This window comes from Teleopsis dalmanni, chromosome 2, assembly GCF_002237135.1.
Source record: "Teleopsis dalmanni isolate 2A chromosome 2, ASM223713v2, whole genome shotgun sequence".
In the NCBI taxonomy this organism is placed as follows: domain Eukaryota; kingdom Metazoa; phylum Arthropoda; class Insecta; order Diptera; family Diopsidae; genus Teleopsis; species Teleopsis dalmanni.
The window spans coordinates 219,486,239-219,511,427 of NC_051847.1; the positions used below are offsets into that span (position 1 = coordinate 219,486,239).

At 30.4% G+C, this 25,189-nt stretch overlaps 1 protein-coding gene across 1 annotated transcript in view; it reads right to left on the reverse strand.

Annotated features, from left to right (window-relative positions):
• Positions 1 to 773: 773 nt before the first annotated feature.
• LOC119676776 (protein sidekick-2-like) overlaps positions 774 to 25,189 on the reverse strand; it is a 227,535-nt gene continuing 203,119 nt past the window's right edge. Inside the window, exons 3-8 of the mRNA XM_038088034.1 lie at positions 23,109 to 23,235; positions 21,399 to 21,522; positions 13,244 to 13,425; positions 8,593 to 8,780; positions 831 to 945; positions 774 to 784 (exon numbers count right to left, since the gene is read on the reverse strand). Coding sequence (XP_037943962.1) covers positions 774 to 784; positions 831 to 945; positions 8,593 to 8,780; positions 13,244 to 13,425; positions 21,399 to 21,522; positions 23,109 to 23,235 — 747 coding nt within the window. The remainder of the gene's footprint in view (positions 785 to 830; positions 946 to 8,592; positions 8,781 to 13,243; positions 13,426 to 21,398; positions 21,523 to 23,108; positions 23,236 to 25,189) is intronic.

Below are 25,189 nucleotides of genomic sequence, written 5' to 3' on the forward strand. Positions count from 1 at the left end.
AGTAGCTTAAGTATTGTATGCCCTCAAGTTAATCTGTTAACAACAGTAACAGCAGCAACAACAACAATAATGACAATAGCAGCAATAACTATTGTTATTTGTTGTTAGATGGGCAGGAAGCGTGTATTTCGCAGGAAAAAAGGTCTTCAATTTAACCCATCACCGCATTGCCTTTCAAGCCGATCATTGATATGAAAACATTTGTACGTGCATGTCACGTGAAACTCGTTGATTGTATCCTTTGCGCTTTAACATTTTGACATTTAACTTTGCTTGTCTGTCTGTCTGTCTGTCAGGCCGTGTGTCTGTATGTCCGTTTGTGCGTCTGCTTGTCTTACTTTCAGGCTTTTTTAAGGTTTCATTTGATTTCTTTTGTAATGAATTCAAGACGACGATACCAAAAAATGGGGTACAAATATTTTGTCTTGCAATGGGAAATATATATATATATATATTTGTATTATATATGCATAAAGAAAAGAGAAATGTCTAAATATAATATATTGAAATATACAAAAACTTTAGAGTTGTTGTTTTTGTTTATTTTGATGTAAGGATAATAGATTGTAAAAAGTCTTTGAGGCATTTTGAATGGTAATGGATTAGTTTTACATATTTTTAGTTTCTTATTTTCTAATATTTTTTTCCGCAAATATGTTATTACGATTTCTTTTTGGGCTCTGACTTAAGGTTCAATGTCAACTTCATTAGAAGAAATGCGTAAGTCAGTAATGAAAGGTTAATATTATTTTTGTCTCATGAGCATCAATTTGTCAGGGTTTAGCTTTATGTGTTAGGAAAATATATTTAAATTGCTTAACATAACTTACCTCCTTCATCAGTCATGACTAGAATTGTTGTTTCAGGTCCCAAGCCCTCAGGATTGAAAACCTGTACAGTAACTTTGTACTGCGTGTAAGTTTCCAAATTGTGAATTTCATGACTCTGCAAAATACAAATTTCATATGTAAATAAAAGTTTTATATTGTATAAAAATATATGTAAGATATATATTGTGCAGGAGAGGATTCAGCGATAGCAATTTCAAATTGGCATAGAATAATAATGTGGGTATATAATATAAGTTTTATTTTTTATGAGTATGAAATCTTAGTAATCTAACAAATTTCAAAATATATTCCATGTGAGTATACTGCTTTGATCCATTACTCTACGGTATGTATTACTTAAAATCCCTGCGATATATGACAGTTCGTAGACTGATGTCCTACGCTACAGTCGTATGTTTTGATCAACAATTTCATTGTGAAAATTCAATGTCTAGAAGATTGTTTTATCATTTGATTGTCAGAGATAGCGAAAATACACTTTCGGGATCTCCTTAACTTCATCTAGTAAACCAAAGGGTTTAAGTTGAACTAAACACAGTTCTCGTATTATGGTAAGAAGTTAGGAACGAAGTATTTTAATTAATCTTATTTTATTTAAGTTAAATGACTAAAAAGCACTTAGTTTATATAATAATCTCTTTGGACTATAGAAATGAATTGGTATAATAATCTAAGTTAAGTCAAGGAAAATCAGGGCAAATCTTCTTCTCCTCTTCTTTGTTGGACATTTTCGAAAATTTAATATTTGTGTAATTTGTGTAACTGCAAAGTGAAGTAAACTGCAATTTGAATTTGAAAACGAACTTAAATTATTTGTGGAGCAAATAAAGTCAAAAAAGTTTTGCAGCAAATCAAGTGTCGAAGTATTTGTGCAGGCAAATCAATTGAACTCCTGAAGTTATTCAATTTTCAAAAATAATATTTTCTGCATTTCATCATTTTGTAAAATGATTTTAGTATACATTTTTGGATTAATGCCTTTATACTTCTCTAATGTAATTTTCGTTTAACATTTGTGGAAAGTTTAATTTACATATACATATACTTTATAACATACATATATGGTACTTAAGATAAGTGTTTAATTGAAAACAGTGATAATAATATGGACTAAACATACACTAAATTTCTGAGAAGGTTCATTAGTTGCAAGACGTTGCCTTGAAAGGTATGTTAGATTTCATCACATTTTCCAAATCCACATATGGGCCAACTGGGCTTAGTGAAATCATTATATTAAAATAACATATTCAATTCAACTTAACATATAACAACTCAGTTTTTACACTTTTAGGATTAGATCCTTCTAAAAATATGCTAAAGAGCTTTTATAAGTGTAATTATAATCATAGTATAAAGTAAGTGAGACTATAAGAGAAGAATTACTTAAAATATATTTAATATATTTATTGGAATAGTTTCAGTTCAATTTTAGTTTCTAAATTGTAATTCAAAATCTAACAACCATTGCCTTTATATTTGGTACACTTAACAACTATTTATAAAAATGTATTTATGTTAGTTGAACTATAAATTCACTTTAATTTCAAATAAGTATCTTTACTTTCCGGAGTGAAATGCTCATTAGTATTGCATATCTCATTTATGCAAAATTGCACTTATACATCACTGTTACGATTATTATATGTGATGATGATTCTACGAGTTTACAAGGAATAATCGTTATCTGAGTCATTCGACTTGCCCTTGTGCATTCGACGAGATTTATGTTGTACTGGGAAAAATTAAATTTATCAAAGGTTCACAAACGCGGAAAACCTCAGAAGTAAACCGCACACAAATGTACAAATGTACGCGAGCGGTCATTTATTGAGGTTTACTGGGTCTGGTTTACAGACGTGCATATATTAAATCATTCCACAGTGTGGAGAATGAAATGAAATTCATGTCGGGATTTTAAAACGAATTTGGTGCATTCAAGTTTCGTTGCCACTGACTCAATTGTATGTATTCGGTTGCAATATTCGTTCTTTTGACGATAATAAAGATACTTTAATGAAAAAAAAAATATTATTTCAATATTTTGAAAATACTATGAAATATTCTTTTAAAGTTTTATTACTATTGAATTTATTTTATTTAATTAAAATCATCTTGTAATATGTAGTATTGATAACACTGGATGATAGGGTCATGAGTCATGGCCAATTTTATACAGAGATATTTATTTTTAACTTTTAATTTGGGAAAAGTTTTTATTTTTATTACTTTAAATTTATATATTAGTCCAAATGTATTGTATATGTATTTAAAAATGTATGTAATAACGATATTATTATGGAGTTCCTTAACTCCTTTTATACCACTGACAAGGATAAGATTATAATCGTTGTCTAAAATGAGAAACAAATCTAATTATTTCGAAGAAATGGAATAGATATACTGCCATAAGTCTGACTTAAACCCAAAGATATTGACCCGCTGTGATATCACTAAAAAATTTGAAATCATGTTTAAAGAAATTTAAACATGTAGAGATATGTAGAGGGTAGAGATAATAGTATTTTTGACCGGAAAACCACAATAAACAAGCAATGTCTTTAACGTATTGTTTGCGTATGTTGGTTACACATTAAAGACAGTGAAAACATTTGTCGGAAGAATTTTTTTTGTCCAGGTAATGGCAGAGTAGAAGAGGCAACATATTTCTGTTGCTCTACTGAGTCATAATTTTGGTAGTAACCAGGAAAACCACTTAAAAGCAAGCAATAGCGTTAGTACTTATGTAGTGGATTTTAAGAATTGGGAACCTATATTGTAAAAACGCTTTCTGGATAGGTGGTAAAAAAGCAGATGAGCAATACTCCTCCACTATGTCCACAACATTCATTGTGTGCATGCTATATTATGAAATATATTGCTGATTTAAAATTAGTAATGATGTATGCAGCTGTTTTTTGGTCGCTTATTTTGATCCTATTTATAAGATAGTGTTTTGTTACTGTAATAAATGCATAATACCATGATAGTAGTTCAGATTAGTCAGTTTATTTTAGACGCGCCATAATATACGATTTTGTATGACTTAAGTTAATAGCAAATTTAGTGATTCATTTTAAAATATTCAATTCAAATTTCCAGATTACCCGCGGCTAAGATGCTGCTATCATTTAGTTTAATTGATTTTATAAGAAGTTACATGCAAATTCTGGTCGACTCATCATTCAATTCACTGAGAAAGAAGGTTCTAATTTTTAGGAACGCTCTTCTTTTTTCTTACAGGAATTTAGTTGGCCCAAGTTAAAACTGTGAATTGACGTGATTATTGCTTTTACATTTTTGAATATTCTAGTCATGTAGCTTAACTTAACTGAGATGAAAAGTTTTGTTAATATCTAGTTTGATTATTTGTTATAAAAAGTTATGTGTTAGTTCTGGCCAGCTTTAAAGCTGGTAGGCTTATTTTCATGACCCGAAGCATATTTAAAATTAGTCAAATTATTCCAAACAACTCATTCAAAAAGTAATTACATGATAATATGAAAAACTTGATAAAATACTGAAGTAACACATAAGCTCTACCATATATGGAGGAATATACACTTTTTAACAAAAATACTGAATCTTTTAAAAAATTGTTTTAAAATATGAAAGTTCTGTTAATAATACATAAATATATATTATATCCTTCAGATTTGTAATTGACATAAGGTTCTAAAATTGATTGTAGGACTTCAGTTTAAAAAAAACATTAAAATGTTTTACTAGATTTATGAGTATCTTTTCATATCGTCATACTTTAGCCATTATTAGAAGCTAAAATGCACTGCGACTGCAAGGAAATGTTAAGTTCTTGTATTCTCTACACTTTTGTATTAAAAATTAAAAGATTTTTTGTGTTGTTGGCATACATATAATATCCATTATTTAAATATTTAGTAAATTTTTAAAATAAAAAAATTTTAATTGTGTTTTCATAATCGAAACTTTTGGATGATAATGTAAAATAGTGAATATCTATTAAAATTTATAATATGAAATATATGCATACGTACTCGGTTTACCCAACATAATATACGATGCACCATAAAGTGAGGATATTGTGTTATATATTCATAATACCGCAATTTATGAACAAACTTTAAACTTTTCTTTTGTGCTTTAATCCTTCGCTGCATGTTCAGATTAGGTAGAAATTTCGTTGTATATTTTAACAAATAAATCCAAATTTTTTATTCAATCCTACCGCATACCGTACCGCATACCCCACCGCACACCCTACGACGTACAGCAGCAGCGCAGCATATACTCGCATTTGTACTCAACTTCAGCTTTATTTGTGACACATAAAAGAAAAATATTATCTTGTTGCAGTTGCATTATCAACATCAGGTTTCAGTCGGTATTTTAGCAACATTTTATAGCAAAGTACGTAAATACTTTTATTTCCCTTTATTTTCCCACTATGAATTAGTGCGGAGTATCTAAGTTTGTGTGCATATAAAAAAATCGTAAAAAACTTTACAACGTACGTAATTTTTTCCAGCTCGAAAATGGAACTTAAGTTGCACGTTCTCGCTCGTAGTATAATATTTCAACATCAGAGCGTTATGCAAAAATGCACAGATACACATACTAACAATCACAAAATGTTCAGCAAAATGTTATATAGTCAAAAAAAACACTGAAAAAAATCAAAAAAAATAAAATAAAATTAAAGAAAAAATAAAAAACATATAAGATAAGGAAAAATATGCATTTGGGAGCGTATAAATCCGTACGTGAGCATTATCGCTGATAGTTACTGAATATAATTTTATATAATAAAAAAGTTAAGCACTAAATGGAATAAATAAATTTAAGTGCATAATTTACTTTCATTCTTATCGAATTAAATATTTGATATAATAAATAACACAAATTGTTTAGTCCTAATAATTTGTAAAGAAATTGTTTTCAATAGATTGTAGATTGTTGTTTTGTTTCCGCTTTTATAATTTTTAAAGATATGCATATGAGTAAGAAATACACATGAATCCCTGTTGAGAGTTTAATCAGATAAAAATACATATATTCATATTTTGTTAATTTACAAGTACAAGGCTGTTTCTTCTATAGTGAATTAGTAAGCTGGCGAAAAAAAAACTAAAAATCCAATATAACAAAGTTCTAATTGTAATCTATAGTCAGTATAGTATATACATGACTTCCTGTTGAGAGATTAATCAGATATATATATAATTATGTTATTATTGATACGAGTACAGGGTTGTCTTTTCTATAGCGAATTAGTAGCTGGCGAACAAAAAACTTCAAAAAACTATTATAAGAAAGTTTTAATTTCAATCTATAGTCAGTATAGTATACACATGACTCCCCGTTGAGAGATTAATCAAATAAAAATACATATTTTATTATTGATACGAGTACAGGGTTGTCTCTTCTATAATGAATTAGTAGGCTGGCGAGAAAAGTTAAGATTAACGAACAAGGCTTAAAAAAACGAAAATAACTAAGGTTTGTTTCGAATCCGTAGAGCTAAAAGTTTTATGTAGTGATCAAGTTTTCAAACAAATATTTTTCCAATATATTGTTCGGGGTTTGCTAATAACACATTTCAATGATGATGTATTTCACAAAGTATTTCATAATTCTGTATACTTTTTGATAACTAGTTAACGTACAACTGGAAATAGCTCGACCTTAGCTTGACAGATAGTCATTTTCAAAGCCTCTGCAGTTTGAAGACTATCCGCATAAACGCCATCCACCCAGCCACCCCATAAAAAAGTCAAGCGCTTATAAATCGCATGGTTTTTCTGGTTTATTTATCTTTCAAATCATGAAATAACAAGTTCTGAACAATTCTTACACAATAAATCCAAAACAAGGCGTTTTGAGAGACTAATGAAATCGTCTTCTTGATAGCACTTATCTTCTATAATCATATCTACAATTTGAAATCATGTTACTGTATCAATTACAGCGATCAAAAGTAATGGTTTATGACAAATTTTTGCCATTGTCAAATAAGTAACGGCGTATTGTACCTCTACCATATCAAATGCAATACCATAGTGGATTTTTTGTGATTGCAAAAGTCATAAGACAATTACTAATGAATTTAGTATGTCAACATTCCAGATGGGACAATTTTTGTGTTAGCATATATACAATCCGAAAAATGTGGTTATCAGTAAAGACAATACGAATAGTATATCAGTCTCATTAGAAAAGATATTCGATACGAAATATGCTTAGACTAATATCATCACTTTGAATTAAATTTTCATGATTTCAGCGCGTTCAGCGATTGATAAACGAATCATATTGTAATACGACACAACTTTCATCAGACATGTGTCGCATGTCACATGTCTAGTGTTGAATTTTGATAAGAAAGTAGATAAAGCTTTTATTTTATGTAACAAAAAAAAAATAAAAACATTTCATAAAAAAAACTTTATCTGTATAAGTCAATATAAGTCAATAAGAGTATACTGCAAACTTAGTAGCGTATATTTATAACGCTATTAGAAATATTAAAATTTAATTTTTATTTTTATTTCAGCAAAAATACCGGAATAGCCTAAAAACTGACTTAACGTGATATATATTTTCTTCGACATTTAGTCAGTGAAAAATATTAGAAAATTAAAAATTTTAATATATTTTTTCTTATTGTAAAAACCTTAAATAAATACAGTGAAATTCTGATTGCTTACGAATTCCTATGGCGATGCTTAATTTGGTATTCAATGTCTTAGGGAATTCATGCAACAAATTAAAAACAAATCATTTCTGTGAATCCTTAGTACGGAATCACTTAAACGAACCCGAAATGCTTAGTAACGATTCATGTAATTCAATCGGAATTTCCAACAAAACTTTGTACTTTCCTACTAAGATGCGTAAATTAGTTTTTAATGTTTGACATAAGCTTTAGAGTATTCTGACAACAACAATAACAACAACAATAGTAACAACAACAATTGAAATAGCGAAAATTGTGTCACACACCGAGAAGTCAGTGTCGTAGTATCACAGGTAAGAACACGAATTGCTCTCTAAGCATGAGATACTTTGAAATGCGCCAAAACATTTCCGAATTGTAGTTGGAATTGGATTTGGTGTTCGGAGTTTGGAGTTTGGGGCTGAAGTCAGTGAAGTTGGCACTTAAGTGTTTGTAGCAATGGCGATACGGCAATGGCAGTTCAGCGCAGTTCAGCGCAGCACACCCTTGACAGTTCCTGCGTTAAGTTTTTATCTCTTATTTGATTTTGGATTTTATTTAAATTTTGTTTTCCATTTGTCTTTTTGGTTTTGTTAAAATTAAAACCGAAAATGATATTCACGTAACATGACAGCAAATGAAAATAAATGACACTGAAAGGTAAATGTTGACGATGAAGCCCCGCGCCCCGCGCATCTAGTACCAAACACGGAAAACTGAGCACCGCCAAGCGATGCCATACCAGTGCAGTACCATAGTCTATTGCAAATACCATAGGAGTAACGCTAGGCGAAGGGCAAGTGACATTAACGAATGTAACACAAAAATGTTGGCTTTCCCATTGTCAGAAATTATAAGAATCAATTATGAATCTTTTGGAGCTTTTGTTAAAAATAATTGTTGTTGTTGTTGTTTTGGCACTGAATTCCGGATACGCTATTACAGGATTTAAGCTCTAAATGGCTTACAATTGTGGCCGACTTTTTTGTTGTCTGTACATGTGTGCGTGTGTGTGTGTGTGAGGACCTAAAAATTTTATGTACTTACCTCAACGGTGTTATCGCGTATGTAAATCTCTTTGGTATCATTTGGATCCCGATCTCGTGGTCTGTACGTGATGCGGTAGCCAAGAAATTCGCCAAGTATAGTGTCAGCTGGTGGGGGTTTCCATGAAATATAAACCGAAGTGGACGATGTGTTGTGGGCGGTTGTCGGTATTGGCTTTCCCGTTGGAGCTGCAAGTAATTAGAGTAGAAAAAATAAAAGCAATAATTTTTTAATATTTTTTAAACTTTTTTGTTTTGTTTTTGTTTTAATGCATAGCAAATATAAGTTAGAGTAGAAGTTATATTTTTCTCCGTTTTCAGTTTGAAGTTAAAAATGTATGAAGTGATTTGTGCAGTGTTTAAGTCTCAAATTTTAATAGTGTGACAGTGTCTGCGGTATTGTCAAGTTGCTTTGTGCCTTAAGTTTGTGTTTCCGTAGTTCGTCCCTTTCCTTCCTCGAATAAGATATTTTTTACAATTTCTTTAACTTGCTGCTTTGGAACTTTTTCCTACTGCATGCTTAGGCTTGAGCTTGCCAATCATTCTTCTCTGACATGATTTGAAGTTTCTTGGCTTTACTTCTGGAATCTTTTTCCAGAATTTTTCGTTGCTTTTTTTTGAGAATATTGCTTAATGATGCGTAAACTGCGTGGCTTGTAGAAATATTTTTAAAAAAGGTGTCAAAGCAATTTTTTTAGCTGTCATCTCGAGCAGTGCTTCAATGAGTACGTAAATAAATCAAAAATAGTTTGGAAGATACTAAACTTATTCAGGCTCTTGTAAAATAGAAGTTGTAGAAGAAGTAGTAGAAGTTGGAAATTTAAAATTTTATTTAAATTGACTAAACATTTTTGTAAAATGTGACTTAAAAGTATATTTGTGATGGTATTAATATTAACTTTATTATTTGAAGTGGATCTATAATTGTGAATAAATTAAATAAAGTTTATAAAAATTGCTAAATCGTGAAAATTATGGGTGAAACAAATATTGAATTATATTTTTAAGCACTACTTTAAAATCTAAATAGAACTACAACTGTTTTTTCCATGAAAATCATATGTACTAATATATACTAAATGTATACTAAATATGTACTAAATGGACAGACGTTTTTGTTATATGATTATGTATATAAGGCGCACTCCAACGTAAAGAGAAGTTTCTTAAAACAAGTTCTTGTTAGAGGATCATTTATTGTTAACTATAAGTCTTGATAAGTTAGAATACAAATTCATACACTATGAAAACTGCAAAACATTTGGACAAGTAGAAGCGGAGTTATTGTTAAAGTAGTTTAAAGTGATTGCCATATTCAGAAGGTTTCTAAATCGCAAAAAGGTATTCTCTCATCAATAAGTGCCTTATTTTCGAAACGGTTTAGTCTAAAACTACCGAATCAGGCTAATATGAAAAGTAGTTAGTAGTTCTGATGCGTTTTTTGACTATTAAGTTAGTTATAAGTATTGTTCAATGAGTGATTATTTTAATAGTTATTTCCAAAACAAATCATGTGTACACTTTATGTAAAATCGATAAATTGAGGTTTTTGAGATTTTTAACATGAAGTCAATGAGTTCCAATGATGATTTGGACTGATCTTCGACGATTTCAAGCATAGCTTTGGTGGAATCTATGATAATTAAACATTTCAGTTAGTAAATGACATCATTTATGTTATCTGAAAAGTTTTGTAATCCCATATAATACTCGTTCACTCTGTCACATTATAAACAATTATTCTATAAAGTTGCCTTATTAATTACTTTTACAAAATTTAGTTAGTTTTAATGGAGGGAGGAACGAGTCCTCCTAAATTAGTTAAAAATCCGTTTCGAATCCACAAAACCTCGCAATATCGGGTAATAAAGAAAAGGTCAAGCTAGAACCAGCCAGAAGCATTTATAAAGCCAATGCTAGAGATATCGCCGAGTGTGTTGAAGAAGGAAACTTAAGCCTAGTTCTGAACAAACCTGTACATTAACACATCAGGTGTTTTGGTGTCCTTTTTTCGAGAGCTGGCAGACATGCATTGCAGGTATTGACTTGGAACAGGTCTAGTGCCCTGTAATGATAGGTATTAGCTTATATACCTCTGATTTGCTTCTGTGTAATACGTCAGAGATTCTACATTTGGAATAAATTGGCCATGTAGCCCTCGACCCGGCTGCTGAGGTGACATTCAAAAAGTTTATTTTTGTAAATCTTTCACTGTCATTTCAAATGCAAAAATTAAAGTAAAACTTTAAAGAGGTTTTCGAACAGAAGTGAAACAACAACAAAAATTTATTTTTTTGTTTAATACTTTAATATTATGAAATTTTCCGAATATTATGATATTTTCATAAGTTACCAGCAAGAGATCTATATACAAGACCTATTCTTTAATATTAGGATTGCCTACTATATATGTATTCGTAAATTCAAAACTGACTTAAATTACATTATTCGTTAATAACAAGCTTCTATATGCAGGACAGTATTATTGTAAAAATACTGCTTTGAGCAAAAAACCAATTATTTATCTGAATAACCAATATGTACTTCGATATGGAAAGCAACTTTAACATAAATTTCAACAATAACGCATATGCACGTGTAAAGTTTAAGTATTCCAATTAGTCCTGTTAAATGTGCATTAACGCAAATATGCTTCCATATCCTTGAGCGAAAATATTATGCACCTTTATGTTGTATTTAATGCGAACACCGCAGGCATGCGGTATTACTAGTTTAATAAAAGTACCGCAACTTTACCGCACTAAGAACTTCAGGACAAAGCAGCTGTTTGCATTCCTAACTAACCGAAGGCCTCATAAAATTGGTTAATTGTTGATTGATTGCATCGCATGGTTGTGGAGACGCGGCAAATGAATTTAAATTTCTGATTGCATTCTATGTTAATTGTTTAATTTATTTATATAAAATAGATACCTGTGTATCTAAATAAATAAATGTATCTGTAGGAAATAAAACATATACCGCAAATTCAAATTCTTTAAAACTCGAAATAGTCCTTGTGTAATTTTTGAAGAGAAGTCTGTATTTTTGTTTAAAAATTTAAAAAATATCGTGGCATCAAAATTTTGCTTATTATAATTTTATTGTAAGAGTTGAATGGATTTCAAAATGAGTTATTGACATACAGCATATATATTCAAATATCCTTGAAAGCGGAAGTCATTTCTAAGGGCTTTCAATTGATTCTATTTTGTAACACGTTTTTTTACCCTTTTATTTTGTGTTTTGAAAAAACTCAATAGCGCCATAAATTTTATTTGCTAACACAGTTTCAGATTGTTTATAGCTGCACATCATTTCTATTTCTATTTCCATTTTCATTTTTAGGCTATTCAGCGCTATATCTATGAGCGGAAAAACTGTTTGCATTTGTACGAGAATGAGTACTGAGTCACACATGTTGTCGGGCTTAAGGACCTCTCCGCGTTCATGCGTCATTTGCTGTGTTTTACATGTTGCGCGGTTGTTACCGAACGCACTTGTGTCAATATTTGACAATTCGCTGTTTATATCAATTTTATATGAGCGCTCATAAAACCGCAATACACCCGCAGATACACGTAGGAATACATTGCATAAATATTTAAATACTTCTCGGGAATTTTTTGCCTTTATTCTGGCTCCTGAAACATACTTTCCCAACTGCATTTAAGTATGTAACAGTTTTGACAGCTAAAGTGCGAGTACTTCGGCTTGAAGTATCGCATCAATTGCCATTGTAACATGTTGCATGCGCGTTAAAATTCTAAGTGCTAAGTGTTCAGTCATTGAATTTATCAAAATTTTAAAATTTAAATTCAAAATTTAAAATTTCGTTAAAAACACACAACATACGAACATACGGATGTATATCCGTATGTATCCGTATGTTGTGCGCACACAATTGCAATAAAGCGGCATACACTGCGTATGAGCACCAATGGAAAGTGCTACCGCATAGCATAATGTTGCTATAAATTCTCAATAACTTTGTGTAATTATTGTCGAAAATTAACGCGTTTAGTCTGCAAACTTGGTTTGCGAGCGCTGAAAATTGAAAATGTTACGGACCTACCAATCAACCGACTGTGCTTTGCTGGTATTTCTTTTTGGTGTGAAAAGCTACAGTCATTCGTTAATAAAGCCATTGGTGGATGCACCCTTCCAGCAATTCCCTGCATGCGGCTCCACTCGTGTGTCGCTATAAAATGAGGCTGTAATTTTAAGTACGTCGGGTTTGTTTTGATGTCATGTTTACAGTTGCTTTATCATGATTCGAAGGTGTTATTGATGTGTCCCGCGCACACAATGAGTGCTATATTGGTTGAATGTAAAGGATATTGCCGGAGTGTAAAATAATTAAATGTAGTTTGCCTGGTTTATGGTGTAATTGAGCAAAGTCGAAAGGCAGCAGTTAATATGGCTGCTACAATGGTGCAAAGGAGCATAAAAATAAATTCATTGAAACTTTAATGAATCACTTTTGCTGATACGGAAGAACAAAATAAAATAATTAAACGACTTCGGCTTAATTTGTAGTTTTATGATAAGCCTGGCAAGTCAAAAGGCTTTAAATTTTAATCATTTCAGTGTTGCTACTAAAACTGAAGAAATAAAAGCAGTACTGGATTGAGTTTTGTAGTTTTACTTACCTTCTCTCAATGTGACAATGTAGTAGGACTCCTTGGACGGCGGACTTATGCCTAATTTGTTTACTGCAAGCAAACGAAAACTGTAGACTGTGAAGGGTATAAGTCCAGTTACTTGATATGATGTTGTATTTGTTTTTGTAAATATTTGCGATACTTGGTCCCAAGGTCCATTCTCACCCACTCTGCAAATGGAGAAGGGAATAAAAATTATTTTAATATTATTATAAGTAAATAATTATTGCTATTATTCCAATAATTATTCTATGAAATAAATACATAATCAAATAAAAAATACTTATTGATTTATAGCATAAGTGAAACTAACGTAATACATCTAAATGACAAGAAAGTACTGGTTATGATTCCTTCGCAATTTGGAAGAAATGAATTGAAAAAGCCGAAAAATTATTGTTCACTTGAAAAAAAAGTTATTTTAACATAGGTATAGGATGAATAGATTAAAGAAAATGAAACTCTTACAAGTGACTAAATTACTAAAATCATCCCTGATATATATAATGTATTTCTCGTGAAGAGTCATATTTTATCTTCTATTTTTGTTACTATTTTCCATTCCAGAACACAAAGAATTGAATAAGGAAACTCTTAATTGAATTTATTGGTGCGCTTTTATATAAGCATTTCTAAATCGCGAAATTAAAAAGTAAATTAATATCCCGAAACTGCCTCTAAACTAAGTCACTATAATAACGAAAAATGCTTTGATCTTTTATTAAATGATTTTCACTCGTAGTTAATTAAAATTCTAATAAAAAATAATTTGGCTCATTTAGAAAATTACTTTGAGAGATTAATACACACTAATATATTAATAAGTTACTTTATTTTAAGCTTGTTTAACTTTAATCTATTATTATTAATTATTAGATGCATTCTAATTAGTTTCGTTATTAATTAAATTTCCAATGAAACGTCGTAGTTTTCGGAAGTAAAATTTTTAGTGTAATTAGTAATGATATTAGGAAATAAATAATAAAAAAAATTAGAATAAATTTACTTAAAGGTATTAGTTAAAAATAAAAACGAAACAATTTTATCAAAATATTTAAGAAATCAGCAATGGAAGCTGAACTATTAATTAAATGCTTTTGATTAACATAAGAGAGCTAAAGAGTTTGTGCTTATGTGGGACTAAAACTATATTAATAATTACTATGATTTTGTACTAATCCTCCCTTTCATCTTTACTACAAATATCTCAACACTTTTCAAACATTTCTATAATCTTCTCACATAACGAGACTTGCTGGGTGTCGTTATGTAGATCTCTTTTTAAACCAAATTCATTTTCCTGAAACATCTAGAGAATCATGAATAGTTAGTCGCCGCTAGGAGCTGGAATACGTACGCTGTGGAAGGAATTTAGGGAACAGTTACAAAAGCATGACATTGGTGCATTGTGTCACTTTATGATAAGACTCAAAGCTTTAAGAACTACCACTTAGCTTTGGCAATCCAAAAAAAAATTCTACAAAAGAAGGTCTTGAAGTTGGCTAAGATCATCTAAAAAATAAGCTCCTTCATATTTAGTTGATGTAACAAATACGCTGAAGAATATATGAAAGACTTTCTTTATTGTTCCCAGAACTGCAATGGGAATGATTTAGTTAGAGATTTATCCTTCTGTCATGGTTCCAGCTATGACTATTTCTACAAACTTACAACAAGGCTGTACGATCGTGGGTATATTCAGCAAATAAATGGTGATTTTGTTAAAACAAAAGTTTCACATAATTTTCAAAGAAACTCTAGTTAACAGTATTTTCTATTGCTAAGAAGTAAATACTACATTTTTATATTTTTCGTTTCAAAAATATAGATATATATATACTTGGAATGTTATTAAATTTTGACAAAGGTCTTACAAAGATTGATAGTTGATTTTCTTCTAAAAGGCGCAATCTATATATTAAATTAACAAATTTTCTCTTAGCTAAAGCAATTCAACAAAAATGATGGTGAAATTTATTTTTTCATAATATTCCATAGAATATATTCTAGAATATACTAAGTAACTCATTTTACACCAATGGCTTAGATAACATTAAAAGAATATTAGCGTTTAAGGATCATATTACATAGTTGACATGTACCGTGAGACTTAGAGACGAAGAAGTTTTCCTCCAACGTATTTAGTTTGGGGTAAAGAAGAGTAAAATGCATTTTTGTAGATAATATTTAGTACGAACGAAGTATCTAGAATTTCTTAAGTACCTATTCTGTAAAACTGTTTGTCAAAAAACTCAATGAAAACTATGACCGAAGCAGTTAGTTGCCATACGGCATGTGATTTGCTTCTGCTACTAAAACTAGTAATACTTCAAGGAAGAAGTATTGAGGCAGTTATGGTCACAAATCAAAATTTCCAGAATTAGTTGATAGTTTCGCTTGATAAGATTACGACTAATATACGGTGGATTCGATTAAGTGTTGATATACAAATATAATAGTTTCTAAGGCGACAAAATACATATTGAGCGATTGATATTTATCCGTTATTTTATGTAACCATTATGCATACGTTTTTCAAGGCTTAAACAGTGTACCAATAGTGTATTTAACTATATTTAAGCATGCTTGAATAAAGATCTACAAAATTTATTTAGTGATTAAATCAATTAAACTTTGTAATTAAACAAGAGCACTTAAGGTATGTCGCAACTCGTTCACACGAGAAGTTAATTATAATGTATAAAAGCTATCATCACATGGCAATAGATAAGGTTACCTCATCTAATAATAATTCAATCAAGTGTTTTATTATTAGAGACAGTAAAAGCAGTAAAAGTATAAACAATTGTTTAATTTTGACATATGAAAATACTTTGATTTTTGATGAAAGCAATTTAAATTTACACACTCAAATTAACAGGATACGTTTACATTTTTAATTAGCACTTATTTGTCTTTAGAACTTCTTTTGTTGATCTGAGCAGGCAAACAAACTCAAAATCATGAAATAATATTTATTTGCACAATAAAGCACATGTACGGATCGGAAGGAAGTAGATGCCTCATTATAGAAAAACATTTGAATGTAAAACGACACTTTCGTGTATTTATTTAAGTGCAAATTAATTATGCTTTTATGCAAACGAAAGTCGAATCAGAGAAAAATACAAATATTGTTTGCCTAGCAATTATTTTATTTGTACATAGAAAGAAATCCACACAAAGCCAAGGGCGAGAACAAATACGAACGTGCAACATTCAACAATTTTCAAAAAATTTGGTTAAATTTAAATGATTGCCCCAAATGAAGCAGCACGTGAAGCCCTTTTTGTGAGGTGAAGAAATAATAATTTTACTAAAATAAACTCAAATGTTTAGACATTGTGCAGTCAATTAAAAATAGCATAAAATTAAAAATTGTAATTTCATCTTCTACGCTCCTTACAAGCCAAAATCGTACATAAGTGCTACACATAAGCTACACATAAAAGAGTTCCCATGCCTAAATTGCTGCTTTAATGAATAAATTTTCATATAATTTAGCAGCGTTTCAGGGCGAAACATAAAAAGGCACAAGACACAAGGCACAAGGCAAAAGGCAGAAGGCAAAAGTGTAACTTACAAAACAAGGTTGCCAACAGCAATGCGAAATTTTTAATTAAGTTCATCATGAGGCCCGAAATAAAAGAAATTAGCACAATTCAACCCATTGAAGCCGAAATACTGAAAAATTGCTATTCGTACATGCAGAAGAATATGTGCACATGAAGGATTTCATTTCAATAAAATTAATATAAATATTTTAATATTAAAAAGCACAGAAAATATTCCATACGTGAGTATATAAATACCTATATTAACCCATGATGCTTAACCAAAACAAAAAAAAAAGAATACGTTTTGAACCATCCGCCCACGGTTAAATAAATCAAAGCAAACCCACACGTCCCCACAAAAGCCAGACATACTCGTACAAGCAGCACCAATTGTGGGTTTCGTGTTGTGCTTTAAACGCTGTTTTTGTGTTATTACCACGCCTGCGATATTTTTATGCTGTTGACCATTTTTTCATAAATAACTGATTCGTTTTGCATTAAAATGAAGTTTTGCGGCAAATAGCTCAGAAAGAAAATGGACCCCTATGCCGCGGTCTAGTATCACAATCACAGTCACAGTCACAGTCACAATCATAGTCACAATCGCAGTCACAGCCACTGTTCTGGTATGCAGCACAGCGAGAGTGCAAAAGTAGGTAGACCAGAAGATTTTTGTTTTATGAAAATGGAGTAGAAAAAGTATGTAATAGAGAGAAAGAGGCACAAAGAATGCATTTTTCAACGTAACCACATTTTTATTTAATTACGTTCTGCTGACTGCATAATGAGTTTAATTATATTATTTATACACAATTTTTGCTTATGAAAAAGAGTATCCTTTGAGCATTGTAAATAAGTCAAAATAAAATATACTAAACCTCAAAGTAGAGTTCCATATTCCAACAGAGTCTCACAGTGATATCACAGTATGAGATGGGAAGTTCTTACTTTTTGTGCACTTGCAAGAAGTTTTTTGTGGTTAAAGAACACATGGAAGGATTTCTGTCGAATGAGATGTAAGATTGAATATTCAAGTGTATGTGAGTTATTCATTAAGCACTGCATTATCATTCCTTAATAATTTTTTAAAAATTATACTAAACCAATAGTGCTATTCCTAAAGTACTATATAATCACTTCTTTATATTTTTTAAAAATTACACTAAACCAATAGTGTTATTTAAGCTCAAAATAAATTTCAGATATAACTACTATGTATGTTCATTAAACTAATTTTAGTGCTCAATAATGCTAATTAAATTAATTTTAATTATTTTTTTTTTATTTTTAGTTATTAATTCCTATTAGTTCAAAGCCACTTAGCGAACATTGATATATAAATGGTATTGTCGACCAAATATTTTTATTCCTCTCATATGTGAATGCAATTAATATTAAAAATATCTAAATGTATAGTACATAGATATAATGTGCTTTAATATATATGCATGAGATATATGGTATATATTATTGAAATTCAAAAAATTCCATTTTTTATATTCAGTATAAAAAATGAGTATAAATTTTAAGCCGATTAAATTTGTATTTTCAGATGATATAAAAATCCGATCAGGTTCAATTATAAGCTGATAAAATGGAATTGATTGATTTGTTACAAACATATGCATAATACTATATATATACAAACATATACATAATACTAAACATATATACTATATGTTTACATACATATGAATAAATGCATACTATTTATTTGAAATTGGCTTACTGAATATTAAAAATTCAGGAGGTAATTTCTTGGATTAAAAACTTTTGGCTCATATTGATTGAAAAAAAAATCAATCCCTAGCTATTGAAATCATAATATCTCAGAAAAAACATTATACAAAAAGTCATTGGTATCTGCTAAAACTACAACTTTTAAATTTTCTTCCTCGGTGTTTCATTTCTTGTAACTTCTAATATATTATTAGGGGAATAAGATTATGTCTAACTGTAGAGTGGCCGACGAGTAATGAGTATGAAGTATGAAGAGATGAATTGTTAGAGAATAGTTTTAATCTAGAATTCTTTGATAACAATCCTAGCATATACTATATAAGTTAGGGCTTAAATTTCAAGGCATTTCAAGCTTTCACTTATACCTTTTTATTTAGGACTTCTAGCATAATAAGTTGATATAAAAAGCGGAAATCCTTATATACATTTGCCAGAAGCATTGTTGTTTTTATGATCTTTTAGAAGCAGAATTTTTTTTTTTTTTGATTAAATAACGAGTTCGTACAATTGTTATAAAATTAAATCAAAGTGAAATTTTTAGGTTAAAAAGTTTAAGTTTTTTTGCTTAAAAAAGCAACTTCCTGCAAATTATTTGTAAGTAAATTTTAGCAAACACTTGACAGTGCTGTCACTTTATCTGTTCCCAGGAGCTTGCGAGATTTTACGCTTCATTAATTTGGGAGCACAATTCCAGATACACAGAAACCCAGCAGCATTAACAATGAAAGTAGAAAAAGTAGAAAAAATTTGTATCTATAGCATTGTATTTAAGGAAACTAACATACACGTATACACACATATTCATAGAACGAATTACATAAAGAGTAAGTGTGTCATTTTAACTCTTTACCCTTGTGAGATACGTTGAATATGTGTCAATAAGTTAGCAAACGTATAAAATAGCAATAATTTTTATGACAAATCAACACTATAGCAGCTGTGCCACCAAAAGCGCAAAGGGAGCGAACAGAAACAATTTCCACTATTTTATTGAGTTTAAGCTGTCGAGATGGATATGTTGTATCCTCTTTCAACATTTTTATTTGTTACTTTTCATGTAATAGTTTTTTGTCAGCACTTTCATCATCATCATTGCCGTCAACGTCGTCATCGTCATCGTCGTCCTCATCGCCATCTCGAATCACCATCTTTATATTGGCTCCAGCATTCAGCAGAGTTTGCAATTTCATTCTGTTGATATCCCAAAAGTATGCTTCAAATTTTTATATATTTGTTTGTTATGCGTTCGCTGCAATTTTGTTTTCGTTTTGTTGCATATATTTACATTGTATTTGTGTTGCTGTTTCAGCGCCAACACATGCATCCCTACACAAAGTACAGCTAACTAAACCAGGACCAAAATAAAGAGTGTAGAAATGTAAATTAAGCAAGTAGTGTCCTTCCGTCATTTACCATCTTCAACGCGGGCAAGCAAGGCAAACAAATCACCATTACGTCTTCTCACGACCATGAGAATTTGCATAATATGCCACGCATTATGCATACAGCAAATGAAAGTTCCTTTTTAGGATTCTATAAGTTACACGATTTTGAAGCGCTATGTTTCTTGTAGTTTCTAGTTTCTTAAAGAGTTGCAAGTAAGCCGAACGTCAAGTAGCTACTACACTTTTTGGACGACCACGTGTCACTTTATCTGACATTAAAGGAAATGGATAAGTTGTCATGAAGGTGTTCCAGAAAATTGAACCATGTAAGTGTAACTTAAGTGAATTCATGAAAAATTTGTTGATATTTTATTAATCAAACTCATTTTCGCAGATATGTCACTGCTAAGTTTGTATTGAATATAAGTTTTGTAAGTTCAGTTAGAAAGTTTGTGCTTTTTTGTAATATTTTTAGGTGGAGAAATAATGAAGTATTGATTGAATGGTGACATATGAATATTTACAAATAGTTTATAAAATGAAAAGGCATGAGCCCATAATTAATCAGCTATTTAATTTCGATATATTATATGCAGTAAATTATATGCATTTCAAATATGCTTTATTTCTCAGTGAAATTAAAATGCCCTGAGCATGTACACAAGTCGGTTTAAAAATTCGTAGAATTATTATATATTTCACAATATCATAAAATTGAAAATATCATATATATTACCATACCAACACGTTTCCAGTGTACGCGGAAAGCGCAGCGAAATCGCCTGAATATGTCCTTCAACTTGAGGCACTCATATAACCCAAATTGCAGAAAAATTGAGGATGCCACTGGTTGCAAGAGGAAGGAAAAATGCATGAAACTTAATAAAAACGAATGCCAATGATAAAATGATTTTTATTGAAATCATGTTGGCATGCATCAGTGAATTGAAGTGAACGGGACTATAAGAGACAAGATGACGCGATTATTTTGTATGCATACAAAGACAAATGATTGACTCGCCACTATTGTGAAATAACAAAAGAAATAACAACAACAAAAAAAATTATTTTATTTTATTATTTGAATCGAAAATAATTCACTGGTAGCAACAATTAAAAAGGTTTATTATCCCTATTGATGCTTCTTTCCAGTTTTTGAAATCATGTTAATACTGAAACTTTTCCAGCATTAAATCACGCATCATTACTTATTCTTACACCGTCATGCATAGATGTCTGACTTCTTATTCGCACTAAATGGTGCAAAGAACTTTATAGTGTATTAGTCCCGCAAGGCTTTGGTATTATTACACATAAATGCACCAAGTTTTATGCAGTTGTTTAAAATGTTTGTAGTGCACATCACTGCCAACCTCCCTCTATAAGTCTTGATTATTCTCTGCAGGATTTTATGTTGGCAACGTACGAGCACTGCATTTGCGTTTTTATCGTTTTACTTACCGTGTTTCGATAATGAAATGCGTCACAGGTGCATTTCTGGGATGCTGCGAATGCGCCCATGATAAATTTACTGAACGCGATGTGAAACTTATCAGTAAAGGTCGTTCAGGTGGATCAGGCACATCTGTAAGTAGAAATGTGTTAACAATAAAAGAGAAAACGTAAGTACAGTTGAAAATTTGTAATATAAACATAAAAATACCAACAGTAATGAAATCAGTGGAATGGAAATAATTTAAGAGTTATTGTTCCAAGACTATATAAAAGTAGGTCAAAAATGTTAATGGATCGTGGGTTAAATCAGTTGCTTATTGGTGTTAGCGATAATAAAACGGAATATATTTACTTTACCTATATTTTATAAGAAAAAATATAAAAATACTTTTATTACCCGCACTCGTATAAGTTCTAATCTTATATAGTTATCATTATCAACATTTTTTTATAGTATTTTTGAAGAAGTTTCATTAGCATAGGTACATCATTTCTTAAGATATAAAAGAAAACTGAAAACTGGATATAAACGGGTGGATTGAACATATTTGTAGTTAGTTATATTATAAATTCTAAGTAGTAAATACAAAAGGATATTCTCAGATTCTATCAAGAGATTTTGGTAGTTAGTTAAAGAATGTGATTAGTATATTCAAAGAAATCGAAAATTAGAAAAAGTTTGAGAAGGAGGCAAGGAAAAAACTGTTGTAAATTATACAACAATACTTTTGTTGTTAATCAGAGTAATGACTTGAATTTATCATTACACAATAATAATAAAAAAGTTCTATTATAAACTAATTACTTTGAAATAAAGTTTCGATTTCTCTTAATGATCCTTCAGCTAGGTATTTCTAGCTTAAGCAGAAGGTTACTAGTTTGCCTGTACTATGTTATTGCACTTATATAGACTTTAAAGGAACTAGAAATTGGGAAGTAGTTAAATAATTATTGATAGCTCATTTCAATCCCTATTCAGTTACACCCTTTTAGTCTACATAATTGGAAGGTTAAAATAGAATTCGATTTGTTAGAATAGAATATATATGCTGTACAATATAGATATGTATTATAAACTGTGTACTTAAGTAGTATTCATAAGAATACATTAATTTTGTTATTAACTATTAATTAATTTTTATTAACTATATAGAGATACAATTAATCAATTAATTAAAATATCAATTTTAAATAAAATATATTTCTGATATCTCTGCTATCTTCAATAGTTCCTTTTGGAGAACAAATTATGTTAATCAGTATTAAAAAATAATTATTAATTCTATTAACCTATTTATAAATAATATTTTGCTAAGCGGTCTTTATTATTATTAATCCGTTTATGATAATAGAGTTTAAAACCGTGGCTGCTTGTTACCCTATATTTATAAATTTTACTGGATTAAAAAATAGAGTCTTGAAAGGGAATATATTTACTTTCGTGACCATAAAGATAGGTAATATAATAAAGATTTGCATGTTCATTTGGAATAAAAAAGGATGTAGTATAAGAAAATTCTTAGTCCAAAAATTATTCTGTATCAAGCGAAATTTATTAATAGACAATACATCATTAATGTATATTCCCGAATACTGATCGTCATAGTAAAATAATTATTTCATCTTTATTAATTTAGTGAATAATTTTTATTTTATTTTTCAAAAATAAAAATTGTGATTTTCAGTTTACTTCAGATGTATGTAAAATGTACTTACCCTGCACCAATAGATCCACAATGGCTTCTGGTATATGTCTGTCATTTACTAGACAAATATATTCAGCGGTGTCGGAGGCAATTGCTGGTACAAACTGTAAGCCAAAATTTTCAGTGAAAAGTTGTATCTGCAATAAAGAGAAATAAGAATATTAAAATATAATAATTAAAATTAAGTTTATTAACTTAATAAGAGATGAGGCTTAATTATGTTAAGTAACTTTCACAAACTTCAACTAAAATTTTCATTTCCTCCATGAGCAACTAGCAATTCTAAGAACTTGTGCCCGTATGTACCTTACCTTACCTTGCCTTACCTTGCGTTACCTTAGGATACATTAAAAACTCTTTTATGTCCTCAATATTCATACTACAACAATGAGGTGAAGAAAAAGAAGTATATCTGAAATATGTCTTCAGATAGAAAGCACTTTTCTCTTAATTATGCTTTTGAGATTTAAAATACAATTATGTGCAAATATTTCCATTAGCAAGGCATGGAGGATGTGGAAATGCACTACTTCATTGGAAACTTTTACTACACAAAATTTTCTGCTACTTTTATAATTTTTGCATAGATTCGTATATACGTTGGCTGTGCAGGTATCTATCTTTTAGTAATATTTTACATATATGCAATATATATATATCAGTAGGTAAGGGCGTGGCATACGAAAAACTTTTCAAAGCATTATTTGAAAATTATGTGTAAAAAAGTTTCAGAAGTTATGACGCTGAGGTGCGTGTAAAAGCTGTTAATAAAATTGTAGTTGTGTGTGCAACTAAGCCACATACGACTGTCACGCCTATAACTATTTTTAATGTTAATAATTTTGAAAATTTCACAACTAGTGGAACACTTTCTTTACTTTCGTATAAATTTTGAGTTCCTCTCTTGCTGTTATTCAACTACTATGTGTACTATTTTTTTCCGTCTTCCTTAGCTTAAGTACACACACGGGAGTCCTGAATTGAAGGTAGCAGCTGCAGTCATAAGACTACTGATTAAGGATACGCGTGCCGACTATCACCACTGCACTGAAGATGTGTTAAATAGCGCACTGGGACATTTTAGTTGCACTGCCAGTCCTATCCAAATACCAATTCACATTATTCTTCTCTACTAAAGGCAGCAAAAATCGCTGCGATGTGTATTAAAAGTTTTCACTTTAAAGTCATTTGTATTATTTCACTTCGGTAGTGTTTTTGTTGCCATATCCATGTGCCAACAACCATCACAGGAGCAGTAGTAGTGGCAGTAGTCGTAGCAGCAGCAGCAAACGCAGCAGCGGCAGCATCCAACACAGTATCTACTGCGTCCTCTCATATACAGTTTTTAGTGCTTTTGCACTGTTGTTGGAGTTACTGAAGTTGCTCCGGCTACAGTTGCTACTCTTAGTTAGCGGAGCTATTAACTTTTGTTTTATGGATGTTGGTAATGATTTGTGTCTCAGTTGAGAAGTTGTGAAAATTCTGCATGGAAAAAATAACACAAATGAAGGTAGCCAGGAGTGCGACTATGGAATGAATAACATTTCTTTGGACTTAGTCTAAGCTTACACGAGGTGTACAAGCTATTAAAATGATTTACTTGATAGAAGTGATAATTTTGTTTTTCTTTTCCCTTCACAAAAATTTTTTCTTTATTCTGCATTTAAAAACGCTGAGGACTGTAACTCGAATGGAGATTGGAAATTAAAGCTGGTAAACTACTGAGCATAAAAAAGTTAAGCTGATAGAAATGAAATTTATAGCTTCACGGTCGAATTAAATACGAAATTTAAATTTCAAGAATTTAAATTACCGATTTTATTTCCACGATGCGACTTTTTGTGAAGTATGCAATGGTGTGAAGTTCTTTACGGCGGGTTTGTGGTAAAATTTACACATAAATGAGAAACTTTATTGCACAAAACTTTTTTTATTAATAGTAAAACGGTTCTGATATTTGGTATTGGTATTGAATAAATATTCTCTTTTATAACCTACACATTCTTGTAAAAAGCGTAGAAGGTAATCAAGTTTGTCATTAATCAATAAAACCCTAAATCTATTAATAAATGAATCGATTTAGCGTTGTCT